This window comes from Melospiza melodia, chromosome Z (assembly GCF_035770615.1).
Source record: "Melospiza melodia melodia isolate bMelMel2 chromosome Z, bMelMel2.pri, whole genome shotgun sequence".
Taxonomy (NCBI): domain Eukaryota; kingdom Metazoa; phylum Chordata; class Aves; order Passeriformes; family Passerellidae; genus Melospiza; species Melospiza melodia.
This window is the reverse complement of record NC_086226.1, coordinates 17159498-17175418: the sequence shown is the minus strand read 5'-3', so window position 1 is coordinate 17175418 and position 15921 is coordinate 17159498. Positions and strand designations below refer to the sequence as shown.

General features: G+C 42.1%; 1 protein-coding gene across 1 annotated transcript in view; it reads right to left on the bottom strand.

The window, feature by feature from the left end:
* The window catches only part of MCTP1 (multiple C2 and transmembrane domain containing 1), a 216462-nt gene extending 205456 nt beyond the window's left edge, over positions 1–11006 (bottom strand). Inside the window, exon 1 of the mRNA XM_063180010.1 lies at positions 9774–11006. Within this exon, the coding sequence (XP_063036080.1) occupies positions 9774–11006 (1233 nt within the window). The remainder of the gene's footprint in view (positions 1–9773) is intronic.
* Positions 11007–15921: the final 4915 nt, after the last annotated feature.

Below are 15921 nucleotides of genomic sequence, written 5' to 3'. Positions count from 1 at the left end.
TCCTATAAGAGAGCAGGAGCCATCACGAAATAGAGCATATATTATTTTCATTTTCTGGTAGTTGATTATGTGGTGGGGCATCCTAAGCAATTTTCACCTTTGGGCCAGTTCATTATTATTTCCAAGATCCCTGAGCAATGGCTGTTTCCTGTTCAAGTTCACTGGGTGGTCAGAGCAATCCACTTACTCCATGTAGTATCAGTAGCATGGGAATCCCCCTTTGAACATCCAGCCCAGCACTGGCAGTCAGAGAGCCAGGAGGAGCTGCGCTTTGGTGCCAAACATTTCTGAAGCAGTTCAAATACCTTCAATAAACTGTAAGGATTTCATTTTTAGTTAGGATTAGCAGGCCAGATCCTCTGACTCCAGAAACCCAAGGGTCACCCTTGAGTCTCTGTGGCTAATTTTTACCAGAGATCCAGGAAGGACCACTCTCCCTGGCTGCACTGTAGAGCATGTTTTTACATCTTGTTCTATCCTAACTGGCCCATGGGCTACTGCATTATCCTCCCCTGTTCCACCCCTCTAATGGGGCGCAATTATTAATGAATTCCCAGGCGTACCACCCCAGGCCCAGGCAGAAGGGCAGCACTAAACACACATGGCAAATGACCCTGATTGCCCTTGACATTATAATGTCATACAGTATATCACACAGTACAGCAACAAAGCCATTCTGATCCCTCTCCCCATTCTGGAAAAGAGAACTGTGAGGAACACATACAGGAAGGAATGAGTTAGGTACCACATTCACATGCACAGATCAAGCAACATTGTCACCAGGAGGATCTGTACCTACAAAATATGCTTAATCAAAATTGTTTCTGACTGGCTCTGAACAAATAGATCTGTTGTTATCTCAACCCTTCTTTTCAACATTTGTGTAAACTCAGCTGGAAATTAGGCTTTACGCAGACAGTAAGAGAGGGACAAAAGGCAGAAGTAGGTTGAGATAATCATTTGCTGGCCAACAGCAATTTGATAAGAAAACAAACATTAACAGCAACAATACTAATAGCACCACTACATGGAAAGGGTGATTTACATGCAAAATGCTCACTGAGTTCAACCCCATGTGACTGCACCACAGTTAGAGCTGGAGATGCTCCACCACCCCATTCAACACTTGCTCCCAGGAAAAAAGGAACAAAATGGTGGTATTCCTCCATGTGGTGCCTTATTCTTCCACCCAAAGCCACGTTCCTCTTCTTGGCAGAAATGTAAATCCCTTACTCCTGCCCCCTACAATGACATGAATGGCGTAGCACAACTCCCCCAGGGTTCTTGCAAGGCTCCAAGCTACAACCCCTCATGGGAACTGTCAGAAAATTAACTCTGTCTTCAGCCAAAATTAGGACAACTTGATACACTCTAATCCTGCTAATTCAATACATTACAAGATGTATTATACTAATTTTAAAAAATCCCTTTGTGTCAAATTATCCATGTAACCGTACTTGTATCCATCAGTTTATAAGCCATAAAAATGATCCTTCAGGTCCTTCCAAAGCAATCCACTCTGTGATTGTATGATTTTATTGGCTCAAATGACTACACACAAAAGCAAATCAATAACATCCATGCAGAGCACAAAGGAACAAGACTGTTCACCATCCTTATTAATTACCTGACTTGTTAAGACATAGTCTTTCTCCTCACCAAAAGTCACTCATGTAAAACATGAGGTGCCTTTACTGACAAAAATCCCAGTACTGCAATATTTTTATCCCCAGATCTCACGTCTCACACTGAGTCTGAACCTTTCAAAACTAGATGTTTTGACAGCTGGTATATCACTGTTCCTAAGCCTTTGAAATATGAAACCTCAGGCTTGCTGGCAAGGTATGAATCACCGTCGTGGTTACAGGAGAAGAGTGCCCACATGGGTGTAGTCAAATCATGTCCTCCACACCCACCTAGGTTACTCTTGATGAATGGTGGATCATTTGCAACAGCTGCTCAGCGCACACCCAACGCTCCAGGCTGCAAGCTGGGTGTTAAACCCTGAGTGGCAGGACAGCATTTCTTTGTCTCCACATATTGACTCGCAGTGATAAGGACAGCCAGCCCAGAGGGGCCATCTCTGCCAGTGGGCTACAATGGCTCAACAGCCCCAATGGGCAGCACTACCAGCCTAGGTCATCAAGGACTCCCCAAAACATCACATGATTTATACCAAGGCTTATACCAATCCTTTGTGGATTTCCCCACCCTGGGGAAGGTCCTGAACATTCCTGCCTGAATCTGACCATATATAACCTGGGGTTTTGGAACTGGGAGAACAACCACCACAAATGGGCATCCAGAGGGGGAAGGAACCCAAATTTCCACAACTGCTTTCCACAAGACAGCAACCATCATTTCAGCAGCCCTGCAGCTACTGCTTAAATGGACTGCAACCACCACCCCTGACCAACAGGGGCCAGGTAGTACTCTGACTTTGTCCGTTTAAACCAGTGTTGCTGTACTTTCTGCCTTTATTGTAATTTTCCTATTAAATTGTAACTCCAACCTGAAATCTCTCACAAGGTATTTGCATAGAGTTAATTTCTCCTGCTAGTTTACCTTCAAACCAGCACAGTCACCTACCACATAAAACTTCAATATATATAAATACATTCTGGTATTTGTGTATTCTACATATACAAGATAATTCTGGTGCACTTGCTATGCTTTGTCTTCAGTTCACAGTTACAGAAATATACTGAAAAGAACATACACTGAGAAGAACAAAAACTTCATAGAAAAAAAACCTCCATACTGGACTAAAGGTGATCTAATTTGTCATTTCCGTAAATTAAGTCTACCATAGAAAAAAACTGGAGGAATTCTGCCTTCTCTTACAAGGAAGAGAAGATATTTCTTTTTTAAACTTAAAAGCTCCAGGGATTACATTGTAGCTACCCTCTTAAAATTACCTAGAAGATAACACTTGTAATATCCAAGATCTAGGATAGATAGTAAGATTAGACAGGAAAAGGCAAATATAGTCTTCAGATCAATGGCAAATTCTTAGTCATCTTGCCAAAGACCAGAAATTTATCCAAGGAGAAAAAAAATGAAAGACACTTGGATCTATTCATTTATAACATAAACAAAAGACAAACATATAAACATAACACAAGACAAACCAGTTAAGCTAGAACTTCCTAAAAAACTGGGTGCTAAATGACATAGTGGCAGTTTTTAATTTTTTTATTTTTTTTTTTTTAATGCTAGAAAGTAATTCTCTCTGCAACAATATAGTAACTGATGATAAATCTTACAGGAATGACTAATTTTCTGCATTCAACATTTCAAAAAGAGGGAAGGAACCTTTTTCAGTATTTCTTGGGAAAAAAAGAAAGTCTAGTATTATAACCAAGTTTCTATTTCTATAACCAAGTATTTTTAAATTTTTTAAGTTCAGCACAGGTCAGTAGGTTATGAAACACACATATGAAGTACACTGAAGTAAGAGTTTTGACACAGTTACTTGAAATCCAGATAAAACCCCTGAAACTTAAGCACTTCACAGCAGAGTCACTTGTTACTAAATAAGCATTTATTTGATCTTTCAGTGCAAGGACTGTGTCAATTTCTATCATCCAAACATCTATTATTCTTAATACAATTATTTCACAATAAGCACTTTTATACACAAGCAGTAAATGCAAAGGGTGTGGAGAAGAGGAAATAAAGTTTAAATGAGATCACAGATAAACAGCCACTATTAGTTCACTTTGAAATATCTAAATATTATACATGAGGATAAATGCAAACTGGCCAATACTGAAAAATCATGTAGGTCTCTCTGAAAATTCTGCAGATCTTTAGTTAATTAAGCAGATGTCATTCAGGATATAATTAAATACAACTCTATTGTGCCATATCTTGATTTCTCTTCCAGTTATATATATATACACGGTATTAAAATACCATAAACTGACAGTCTGGTCAGATGCTGACAGAGCACAAGAAACAGATTAGTACATCTCAAACTGCTAAAAGATTAACCTTTTATTAGAGATTAATATAATGAAAAATTGGGCAATGAGAACATCCTTTAACAAAATCAGATGTCTAATTAAACTCTTGAAGAAACAAATTGCTTTGATCAAGTTGCAACAGCTGCCTTACAAGAAACAAACTTCAGCAACAGCTTTTTACTCTTGGTTGTTATTTCTGTGTAATTTAACCAGCTCCATGGTCTTCGCACCCAGCCTAAACATTGTTTCATCTACTCATGCCCTGTGCGTCAGTGGCCACATCACTAAAAGCAAGTGTTCTTCTGCTTTCTAAAATATTGCTCTCCATTTTCAGAAATATGTTGCTCTCAAATCATGTTCCAAATACCTGTGCAAAATAGCTCTCTCCAACTCTATTTTGTACCAGTATTGTGTCAGGAAAAGGTAATTAATCCTTGACAGCCAGCAGTTTTCAAATTTTCTCACCACCTTCATCTTTCTCAGTGAAATTAAAGTAGCAATTAAGATCCTCTTGGGTGACATTATCTGTGTAGCTTTTCATTGACATTTCAGGCTTTTGTCTTTTCTTGTTCTTTTTCCTTCTTTGATTGGATCAATTACATATGCCAATTATAACAAACAAACAAAATTTTTCCCTTGTGTAACTTCACTGACTCACACAGCTCTAAACCAAGTACAGATTCATTCTGGTATAGACAGAGAAACATGCATGGTATGCCAGTCTGGTCTTCATTGGCTCTGCATCCCACTCCACACTAAATTCAAATTTCCCTCTCTTCTCTTCAGGCTTCTTCCCAGCTCAACCTGTACTTACTCCTTTCTACTAACTAAGATTTCCTTTCTCTTTTCCAGCGTCCCAGTACAAGACAATGCTTTTTGCCCTGAAAGTACAATGTCTCCTTATACAACCTAGCTCACTAAACTCCCCTTTTTTCTGCAGGTCCTCCTCCTGTGCCACACAGTTCACCCTCTTACATCAACTTTATTGACTAATAGTTATCTTTATTTGTAAAAATGGGAAAGACCCTGTATCTGGATGCAGCTCCAGTTTTTCACTTCATCTCATCTCTCATCACTCTGTATAATATATTCTAGATCACTGTTTCCCAATCCCTGCTTATTAATGAAACAAATAGCTTCATGTGTCACAAAATTAATGAAACTTGCTTTCTTATGGCTAAGAAATTGCAGGTTGAGCAGCAGAGCTAGCCAGCCCCCATCTTACCTCTGCAATAACCCCAGTGTTCTTCCACACCTCTAAGTTATTCACATAGCCACTCACAGAACTGGAAACACTGATGGAAGGTGTTAAGAACCTGTCCACTCTTTCAGTGTAATAGATCAACCTGGACACATTTTAAGAAGTCATGAAATTACAAAATTTGTTGTTATCAGATTCATTGTTATTTTTGAAGAAAACACACAGGAAAGAAGTGCCTGCAAGAGCTCTCACTGTGACAGTCAGACTGCAGTCTGGACATCCCTTCAACCAAGAACCCTCTCCCTAAGCCCTCTCTCTTCATGTTCACTTTTGATTCAATATGACATGACCAGATCCATGTTCTTTGATTAAGACAGTGAAACACCTGTAGGGTCTCTATTACTGCAAACCTTAAGACACAGGGATATTTTCACCCTCCTGGTTTTTACTAAATTACTGTGACAAAATACAAGTGATATAAAACTTTTCATGCAAAGCTATGTCTCACATTAAAGAAAAAGGCCATGCTGGCACAGGCACTGTCAGATAAATTCATGCTCCAGCTGGCATGGAAAGGAAAATTAAAAGGGACAAGTAGAAAAACCCTTGCCTCAGTGCCTTGGGCCATGGCAGCACACTCAGACACTGGAAGCACTATGAAGCATTGCTCCTGGAGTGTTGTTGTCATCTCCTATCCAGGGGACACCCCAGGAGCTTCCATCACCATCATCTAAGTCCTTCAAGGATGCAGCACACACGTGGCTCTCAGCAACATGACAGTGACTGAAAAGTTATGAAAAAAAGTTATGAAAAGTTTGGCCAAGGAAACCTGCCTCATAGTCTTTGGAAACTGGAAGAAGGATTATATATAATTGCACATGTGTTCATTTCTTTGTCCTAAAAACACACATTTACATTTCAGTTACTGTTTAAAAAAACCCCTAAGTTTCCTGTCAATAAACACTTAAAATGCCCTTTCCAGAAATATTCACAGACAGCTCCAAGAATATTCAGTCTTCACCAAAGAACTAGGTTAGTATTTAGCACTCAAATATAATAGGTATTGTTTGCATAAGACTACGCTTCTATTTGTGCCATTCTGCTCAAACCAAGATACTAATCCTATTCAATGCAACAGAAGCTTTATTCAATACTGAAAAAACTAGGTCTCTGCTAGACTGTCCATGCACAATGCAATAGTGTTATATCACACTTTAATGAGTTCAAATAAAATTCAAATTGCTTGATTATGCTAAATATATGTACATTTCATGATAACATTTTACATTGTACGTCTTCCCACCCACTAACTCATGCTCCCTCTCACTGATGACAACTGACAACTGTCTTATTTCAGCTTAGAAGCACAAAAAATTTGACTTATTGCGGGATTTTATTTCTCTCCACCATCTCCCTTAAGAAATGTAGTCGATCTTTTAGCGTGCAGATTTGCTAAAGAATTCAACAGTCTTGATCCAAATGAGGCAGTAGCATCTGCTTGCTCTCTATTTCAAAAATTTTACATATGTTTTAAAAGAAGTTGCAATTTTATGTTGACTTACTTTTAGGCAATTTGATCTCATTTTAATGATGCTGATATATTTTTTTTAATCTTTGGGCATGTAAGGCTGCACTGAAAGACAATGAAAAGCCAGACACTGGTGTAAGTCTGTGCTGCTGTGTGCTGGTTACAGAAAAAATGGAATGGAGCTTTTAATGCTGTTTACTCCATACCACGCGCATCATCTCTGTGGTCCCAGCAGGAAAAGCCAAGGAGCAGCAGGGGAAGTGCACCGTCTTGCCTGGCTCTCTCCAGGGAGAAGGGATGGGGGTAAGCCAGGTGGACTCTCTCCACTGTCAGTCCCTTTCCCGTTCCCCTGAGCTGCAGCTTTAAGATGTGGTGCTGAAGGACAGCAATGCCGACTCCAAGACAACTGCTCCAGGGAATATTAGAAAAGAGAGAGAGAAGGGGCACAAGCTCAGCTGAGCCATTCAGAGCCCAAGCCCCAGAAGAGCCCCAGTGAGTGCAGAACATGTTGGAGCGGTCTGAGGTGGCAGCATGGCGCAAGATTCAGAGGGGTTTGCTTGTCCTACTTAGACTGGGCTGGGGGATGAGAGCATTAAGCCACCACAGCTCTCATGGCCATATTGCCTTTGTCTGAGTACATACCAGGCACTGTCTTTGGGAAGCAGTTTTTCTTTTGTTCCCAATCATAAACACCCTTTTGTGGGTGGGACACCGTCTTTTTATATACTTTTCTCACTACTGATATTGCTGTGGTTATTGTGATTTCAGTAAATTGCTATTTTAACTCATAATCTCTTACTGTCCCTCCACTGTCAGAGGGCACAGGGGGAAAGGGAATAGCTTCCTTGGAGGTTGGTTCCCTGCAGGTGTTAAAATCAGCATGTGGTGTAAGTAAAACTTGGGTTTGAAAAATGAAAGTTATTCCAAACTCATGCTACCAGATGTGTAAACCCAAAACCTCAGAAGGGTGTAAAGGCCATGACTGAGGTTGGGCAGGACTTGCCCTGGGGTACAGCCTGTAAGCATGCAAGACTTGACTCCTGAGGTACACTGAAATGGAAACTCTAGCCGCTCACAGTGGAAGGTCCTTGCTCTACTAACAGTGTGCAAATAACTAACACTGAAGAGTACCAGGCATACTTGAAGACAAACAACAATGCTTTATAGTTGGAGTCTTACTTCCCCTAACATCCTATAATTCAATGAAGCTGGTGAATTAAACTAGATTTAATAACCCAAGTGACATTATACTTTAGACTTGAGAAAAGCAGTGAATGTGCTTATTATGAAATAGCAGACAAGCTATTCTGTTTCGGATCATCGCTCTGAAACAAACACAATCAGCAGCTCTGCAAACTTCATCAACACACAAGCAAGCTTTTTTTATTATCGAAACCAGCATGTCTGGTATCCAGGCACAGCCCAAATCAACACTAGAAAATACTTGGAAGAATCGGTCATAATCCTGCTAATTAAAAACAAGTGTTAGAAAGCCTAAATTGATTTGATTTGGCAGTATTCTTTCCAAATGCTATGACTGTACCTTGTTCTAAACAAGAGTAATGCCCTCACAACTAAAAACCATTTGACATGTTTTATAAACAAACATTTACAATTCTTTACTAAACACAACAGCAAAACAACACTGAAGAAAGTCACACATTTTCATATTGCTAGATGCAGCAGTCTTTAAAGCAGAATAATGTCCTGTTGTCTCAAAAAATAGTACCGAAATACTTAAAATATGCAATACATTCTTGTAAACCAGTGGTTTGGGGAGGAAGGGATTAACTACTGCATGCCCACTTTAGAGACACCTGTCACAATAATCCCACCTCAATAAGCAATGATCTAAACCCTTTATAAGCATTATACAAGAGATAACCCCAGTAGTTTCCAATTAGGCCAGTGATTACAACCAAAGCAACCCCGTGACATAGTCACCTCTAGGTCAGTCCCATATTTGTGAAGACGAACTCCTTTGAATTCTGCAGAGGGACATTACCACTGACCTCAAGGTACACTTGCAAATCGCTGCAGAAGTACTGTCATCCTTCATTAGTATAGGTACTGCTCTGGCAGCAGCCAAATGCATTTATACAGCTTATTTTTGACAACACACAGAGCACATCTTTTAGTTCAGCTACTCATTTCTCCCTGATTATGACCTAAGACAATTCATAATAATATACATTAGTCACTTATTCCTAAGAAAGGTGGATGACTGCTTAGAATTACACAAGATCCAAAAATACTCTTATGTTTTGCACTTTTCTCGCAGTAAATTTATTCCAAGATTCAGCAGTCCCTATGAACAGTAGCTTCACCGCACAATTTAAAAACTGACAGTTGGAAGAGTTATGGCTTTGTTTACTGCCTTCTCCCAACAACCAGCACGAGTCTCCCAGACTGAACTGACAGCTGCATGAGACAGTACCCAGCCAAATAATTACCTACAATCTATTAAATGTGTACTAGTGGTAGTCATTTGTGTGCCTTGGAGAAATCAGAAGACATAGTAATTCAAATATGGATAACCAAACAAGCAAAAAAGCCGAGATCACCGGAGGAAAAGCCATGCCGCGTGTGTTAAGAGCAGACACCTGCAGAGGCGGCCCTCACAGACCTGCGAGGCGTGAGAGCGAAGGAAGCCTAACTCCAGCCCCCGAGACACCCTTCCTCTGCATGGTTTATGCAATGAAGGTCTGAGGGAGGTCGCTCCTGCAGCCGAGCAGGAGCACGGCTGGCAGCGGTGCTCCCTGCTCGGTGTCCGCGACAGCGCCTGTCACGGCGTGCTGGGGGAGTGAATGCAGGGCTCCGACGCGGGATGCGGGCGGGACCGGAGCCGCTTCCCGAGGGGCTCTCCTCAACAGCGAGCGAGCGGGAGGAGGGCTGAGACTCAGCCGCGGCCGTCCTTCGCCTCACCTCAGCTCCCTTCCCCAGCGGCCGCCCTCCCACCTCTCCTTACCTCAGTTCCCTTCCCAACTCCTCTCCCCTCCCCAAGGATTACCACCCCTCCCGCTCAACCTGCCGACCCGGCCCCGTACGCAGAGAGGCGACGCGGGCCGGCACTCACCGCGCTGCTGTCGCCGTCCTCCGTCCGCTGGTCCTGGATCCTGCCGGCAGCGGGCGATCCCTGCAGCAGCTGCTCCAGGCAGGCGGTACTGGGCAGCGAGGAGCTCTTCTGGTGGGACAGGTGCGCCCCGGGCCGGCGCCCCTCCCTGCCACCCGCCGGCCCCTCAGCGCCGGCTGCGGGCTCCGGGCGGCGGCCGGGCGGCGGCCCCTTGCCTTGGGGAAGCAGGTGCTCCCGCAGGCGGCGTAGGGCGGAGCCGGACTCGCCGGCCGGCTCCAGCGGCTCGGCGGCCGAGCAGCATAGGTTGGGCTGGGAGGACGAAAAGACGCGGTCTAGCACTTGCCGCCGTCGCTTGAAGCCGCTCCACTTGCCGCCGGGCTGGAGGTCCCCCTTGCTGCCGGCCGGCGGCGGCGGGGCGAGGGGCTCCGCAGTGCGGCGCTCGGCTGCTGCCCGCCCGCCGCCGCTCCGGCCCTTGCCCCCCAGCTGCAGGTTCTTCCACAGCCGGGCCTGGAAGGAAACCGCCGGCTCTGGTTCGCTGGGCTTCTCCCCCGCGGTCACTCGGGGCTCCTTGCCCGGCTCCATCTTTCTCCTCCTGCGACGGGGGCGGCGGTGGCGGCGGCAGTAGCAGCAGCAGGAGCAGCAGCAGAGCCCGCCGGAGCCTGCCGCGCTCTCTCCGGTGCGGGGCGGACCGAAACGGAGCGGCGCCCGCTGCCGGAACGAGCGCAGGGCTCCGCCGCACCGCCCCCTGCTCAGCGTGGCGCCCCCGAGGGAGGATGGTGCTGCAGCCGTGATGTTGAACAGAAAGGGAGGACGAAGCTGCCACCCTGGCCCATCTGGGCAGAAAGTTTGCCACCCTAAGCCCACAACCACCCTGGGTGCTCCTTCGGTGGCGGCGGGCGGCGCGAAGCCTGGCAAAAAAAGTTCTGGGCGAGGTGCAGGGGGAGCAGCGGCTCGCACGCAGACAGCGCGGCAATGAGGTGAGGGCCCGGCAGGCGGGCTGTGCCCTGCCCTCCGCCCCACCTGTTCCTGCGGCCGGGACGGGCTCCCCTTCGCGAGGGTGGGAGGCCGCGGGTGGCGGGGTGTGGGCGCCCGGCTGCTGCGCTCCCCACGCGGCCGAGAAACATCCAGATCCGCGGGTGAAGGTGGGAATGTGAGGAGGCTCCCTGTGCAGCAGGCATCACCCCCGAAACGCAGTAGCTTTGTGGAGGGAAGGTTCAGTGGGATTTCCTCATACATGTACAGAAAGCGCTGGGGAAATGCGGGCCTCGTCACTGGCTCTGTCCTTGGGCAGCAGCGGGCACTGAGTGCAGGACCCGCCAGGTATGGTGGAACAAACCCTCAGCTCCTCTGGCGTTCTCGTCTTTTTTAAATAAAGGACAAAGTTTTCTTATCATAGCATGCTGTACTAGCAGCCCCATCATTGCATTTTTGGATGTTTCTTTTTTAATTAAAATCATACCAGCAGTGTGATTTCAGAACAAATCTTTTGTGTTCCATGAAGCAAACAAGCAAAAGAAATCTTTTTGTGTAGAGTGAGCCATACCTTTGTGCAGTGTACTTTCAGGTTTCATTAAAAAGACACTTCTCACAATGGAGGATTTGGCCTCCTTTGTTTAACTTCCCCAATAAAGTTTGCAACCAGGCATTTGACAGTATAATTTTTGCTGAACAGAATATGAGGAAAATTAAAAATACTGAGATAAAATGGGTCCTTCCAAATCATCAGGGCTTTGGGAATTCAGTCTAGAGCATTTGTGAAAATAGCCTAAACAACCTCTGAACCGCTGGCGGTTATTTCTGAGGAGTCCTGCCAATTAAGTGACATTTTAGAACCAAAACAAAAGTCATAGATAGTCATAGCAAAAAGCACAAACCAAAATGTTTTAGGATGGAAAATGACAGATAAGTAGCTGACTTTGATCTTTCACAGCGAATCCAAATAATCAGCTTCTAACTACCTGAAAGCAAAAGCGTGAGGTAGCAAAGCTCAAATGGATCAAGGTCTGGAGCAAGTTTATGTGTCCAAATATCTGAGTTGACATCTTTAAATCAAACAAGGAATTTGCTAAAATGAAAACTCTGTAAGTTTCTTGTAAATAATGAGTTTACTCAATGAACAGGAATCAAAAGAATAAAAAAATAATTTTGTTCGCCAGCTGCACTGGGGACAGTGAAAAAGGCTGAAATATATTTCAATATATGTATCTGCCTTGTGTTTGACACCTTATACTTAAAACATAAAATAAGCAGATTTTCAGATAAGTCTTCTGTTAAAGTGATGATGTTTTACAAAACCAGATACAGGAAGACTACAGCAGTGTTTTCAGCAGATCTTACTTTACTAAGTATACTGAACTACTCTCATACATTTAAATGACAGTTATTTTAACCAGTGATCACATTTTCCTATTAAAAAAAAAAGGACCAGAAATTTGTGGTTTATATAGACATATTCCCTTCAGCAACTAATCTTGGAAGCACATGGAAGCTTGTAGTCTGGGAGGAGTGTACACAAGCCTCCATGTGGCTTGTGCTGTGTTTTTATGATCCGTGCATTGAGTGGTTTCAAGTACCATACTGACCGGCCTCCTAATTCTTTATCCCCAAAAGCCAGCGTAAACTTTCCTTACATTAAAATTGTATCATTACCAAATCTGTCCAACCTGCCTCCTTTTTATACAACCAGCAAATAGATTTGCTTACAAAGAAAAGGGTCAAAGTATCTTCACCTGTTCAGTTGCAGAAACACTAATTGTCCTCGGGGCAAAATCTATCTGGGCTGACAAGACAGTAAATGGGTAAATGGCTATGCTGCAACAGGCAGTGTGAGATTATTCTAAAATTAATTCAGATCAGGTCACCATAAGCAGTTTTATAGCACTGTGAGTCATTCTCCACATTGAATTACTTGAGCTAAATTCGTTTGTTAAAGTTGAAACAGAATTTGGCAGAAAGATCACAGCAAAACCTCAAGCTACATTCAAACAGAAATCTCAGTACTTAACAATAACATAGATTTAACACCTGTACAGGTGAGAACAATACTTTTAAATATAAAGATAAACATTTATTAGCCTTATAAACCCGGGTATCTGAAAATATTTCTTTGTGCCATATTTCTTCAATATTTTGAAAGCTAAAATAGAACAGGACAACAGTGACAACAAAAAGAATTATTTGGTATTTCAAACAGAAACCCCAGGAGATCAAGACTGTCTTCTTTATTCCAGCATATTAACTATACATGTCAAAAAGGAAGACCATTTTCTGAGGAACATAGGTATCAGTCTCCTCAGAACTATATTTCATATATATATATATGTGTGTGTGTGTGTGTGTGTGTGTGTGTCATTACTCTTAGTAGTTTAAGTTTATAAAACAAATGTGCTACTCAAAGCTAAGCACTGTGTATTTTTTTAAAAATACTCTCCAATACTTTTGCAGCCTATGACCCGAAGCCCCAAATTTCTCCAGTGTTTTAGATCAAATGAAAATGTTAGATTTGGTTTTGCTTATTTCTTGAAAACAAAGTTACTTTATTGATTCTGATATTTAGGTCATTATATATGCGTATCTATATTTAGAAATATACTTCATTGTTTAGTTAACTCCTCTCTTTGAAACACCCTTCCTTTTCCCATCATTCAGATACAGCAAACATGTTGATATTTTGCAATACGTACCAGACATTTATGGAGATGATATTTGTTTAAAGATGGCCTTAGGCTCAAAGACTGAGCATGATTGTGGTCTTCTCAGCCTGGAACCACATTTTAGCTCCATTTGCACATTAATTTGCCTTGTTCTTTCTCAATGCTTCTTCAGACTGAATCATTATGGATTTATGTTCCCTTTTTGTCATGTGAGTCATGTTTCAGATCTATAACACAATTTTTAAGTATAGCCTCAAATGTTGTGTTCTGCTTGTTTTTTCTCCACAATAACAATGGAACATTGGCATCCCACTAATGAAATTCAGGTCTTAGCATGATGAACAGTATCTCAGATGACTTCTCCCAAGCTGTTGTAAGCAAGTTTCACGTTTTCAGGACAAACATATACTGTTTAACTCTTCTTGGCCATGGTTTATTTTTACCTGAAATCTTCTAACTGAGTTTCAGCTGGAGACAAGAAATACATTACAATATTGAAGCCAGAATAACTGAGAACTTTGAAATTTTGAAAGTATTTAAAGTGTGTCATATGATCTTCAGGTAAATTTAGCTGTAAACAGTATTATAAATCCTATCTTCACCCACAAGTACACAATAATGAGTACTTTTCTTCTTGAATTTTATACAGATAATTTTGTTCCTGCCACATAGGCCTCCTCTAATGTGATTAAACATAGCATCTCACAAGGCCAATTGCAGCTTAGCTCTGCAAAATGCCTTAATGTAGTTTTGAGTATTTTTAACCACCTGTCAAATTTTTTGGGGTGTTACAATGGCAATATTGATTCAGCCATTAATCTAGGATAGTTCAGGCTTCAAAATGCTTTTGTGAAGCAGGAGGACCTTTATGGGAAAGTACCATGAAGATTATAAGTTGCATGTTATGAAAAGTTGATTCAATTTACTGGAGATTGATTTCCCTTCCTTTCATACACATATTTGTCTAATATTTTAACCATATTGCTAGCTTTCTTCTCATGTTCTGTAGCTGTTTGTTTGACTGTTGTTTTTGATCCCTGACACAGTTCTTCTAATGACATTTACAGGAAGGTCTACTGCAGCTTCTGGGAATAAAGGAAAGAAAAACCAAGTCACAGCGCTGGTCTGTATAAGCCATGTGCAGCACTCCAAATCATGTAGTCAGCCCACATGCCAGTCCACACACAATGGTGAGAAATCCAGCAAGACATTCTCACAGCTGAGAAGTAGGAGGCTGCCCCTAAGCATCAAGATCTGCCACTCCTTCTGATGTTAGCTGGCCTTTCACCCTCAGAAAGGGAGTAGTGGCTTTGAACTGAAGGACAGTAGGTTTAGATTAGGTATTAGTAAGAAATTCTTCACAGGAGCAGGCTGCTCAGAGAAGATATGGATGCCCCAGCCCTGAAAACATTCAAGTCAGACTGGAAGAGGCTCTGAGTAAACTGGTCTAGTGGGAAGTGCTGCGTAAACTGGTCTAGTGGGAAGTTCCAACTCCCTGCTCGTAACAGGGGATTGGAACAAAATCACCCTTAAGGTCCTTTCCAGCCCAACCATTCTGTGAATCTATGGTTCAGATTGCACCACTGAACATACAGCTCTTTTTTTTAAAAATGAGTTTTGTCCCAGTTTTTCATCGTCAGTATTAGTACTAAGTGCCAGTAATGTCAGGTTTAAATTACAGTATTAATTTAAAAGTTTTCAGAGTGAATCTTTTTGGCAGTAGTCCCAGCTTTCATGTCTCTGTTGGAGCATTACCAATGGTGAACCTTTTTCCATTCCTGCAATTTCTTTCAAGTGTCTCCTGTTGACTCTACAAAGATGTATGAGGAACTGAATATGTACCCCAACTACTGCAACACCCAGAACATTTACTGATCTTTATACTTAACCTATGTTTATTTCGACTGCTACTGAATGAATTCAGAGAGAATTATTTTTTTTCCTTTCTTAAACTTTTACTTAATCACAGATTATCTCTGCTTAAAATAATTTCCCCTTCCAACAGCATTCCATACTCTCAATATGCCAAGGAGATACAAGAATTATATCATTTTTTCCATTAATATTGCTGACATTTAACAGTGCCTCCCGATTCTACAAGTGGCACTACATTGCAATAAGCAATTTCAATTCCATTTGAAATGGAGGACTGTAGAAGAATCATGTGATCTCCTTCATTTCCTCCTCATCCTGGCACTGGCATAAGGAGGAGCAGGAAAAAAGGTTGATTGGAAAATCATTTGGATCTTGCATGTAAATATATATATATAATCTGAATGACACTGTCTCTTCTGTTTTTTCATCAAACTGTTGAGCTCCTTTAAATATAATTTCGTATCAGTTTCTACTTTGGTTCCTTTCTATTCAGGAATTAGTGATAAAGTGTGAACACAGAGCAATACATTCTTTATTAATATAAAGAAAACAACCTATATAAACATACATTATGACTCTTTCTTGTTTTGAACATATTATATATATCTTTGTGTTAGATTGTC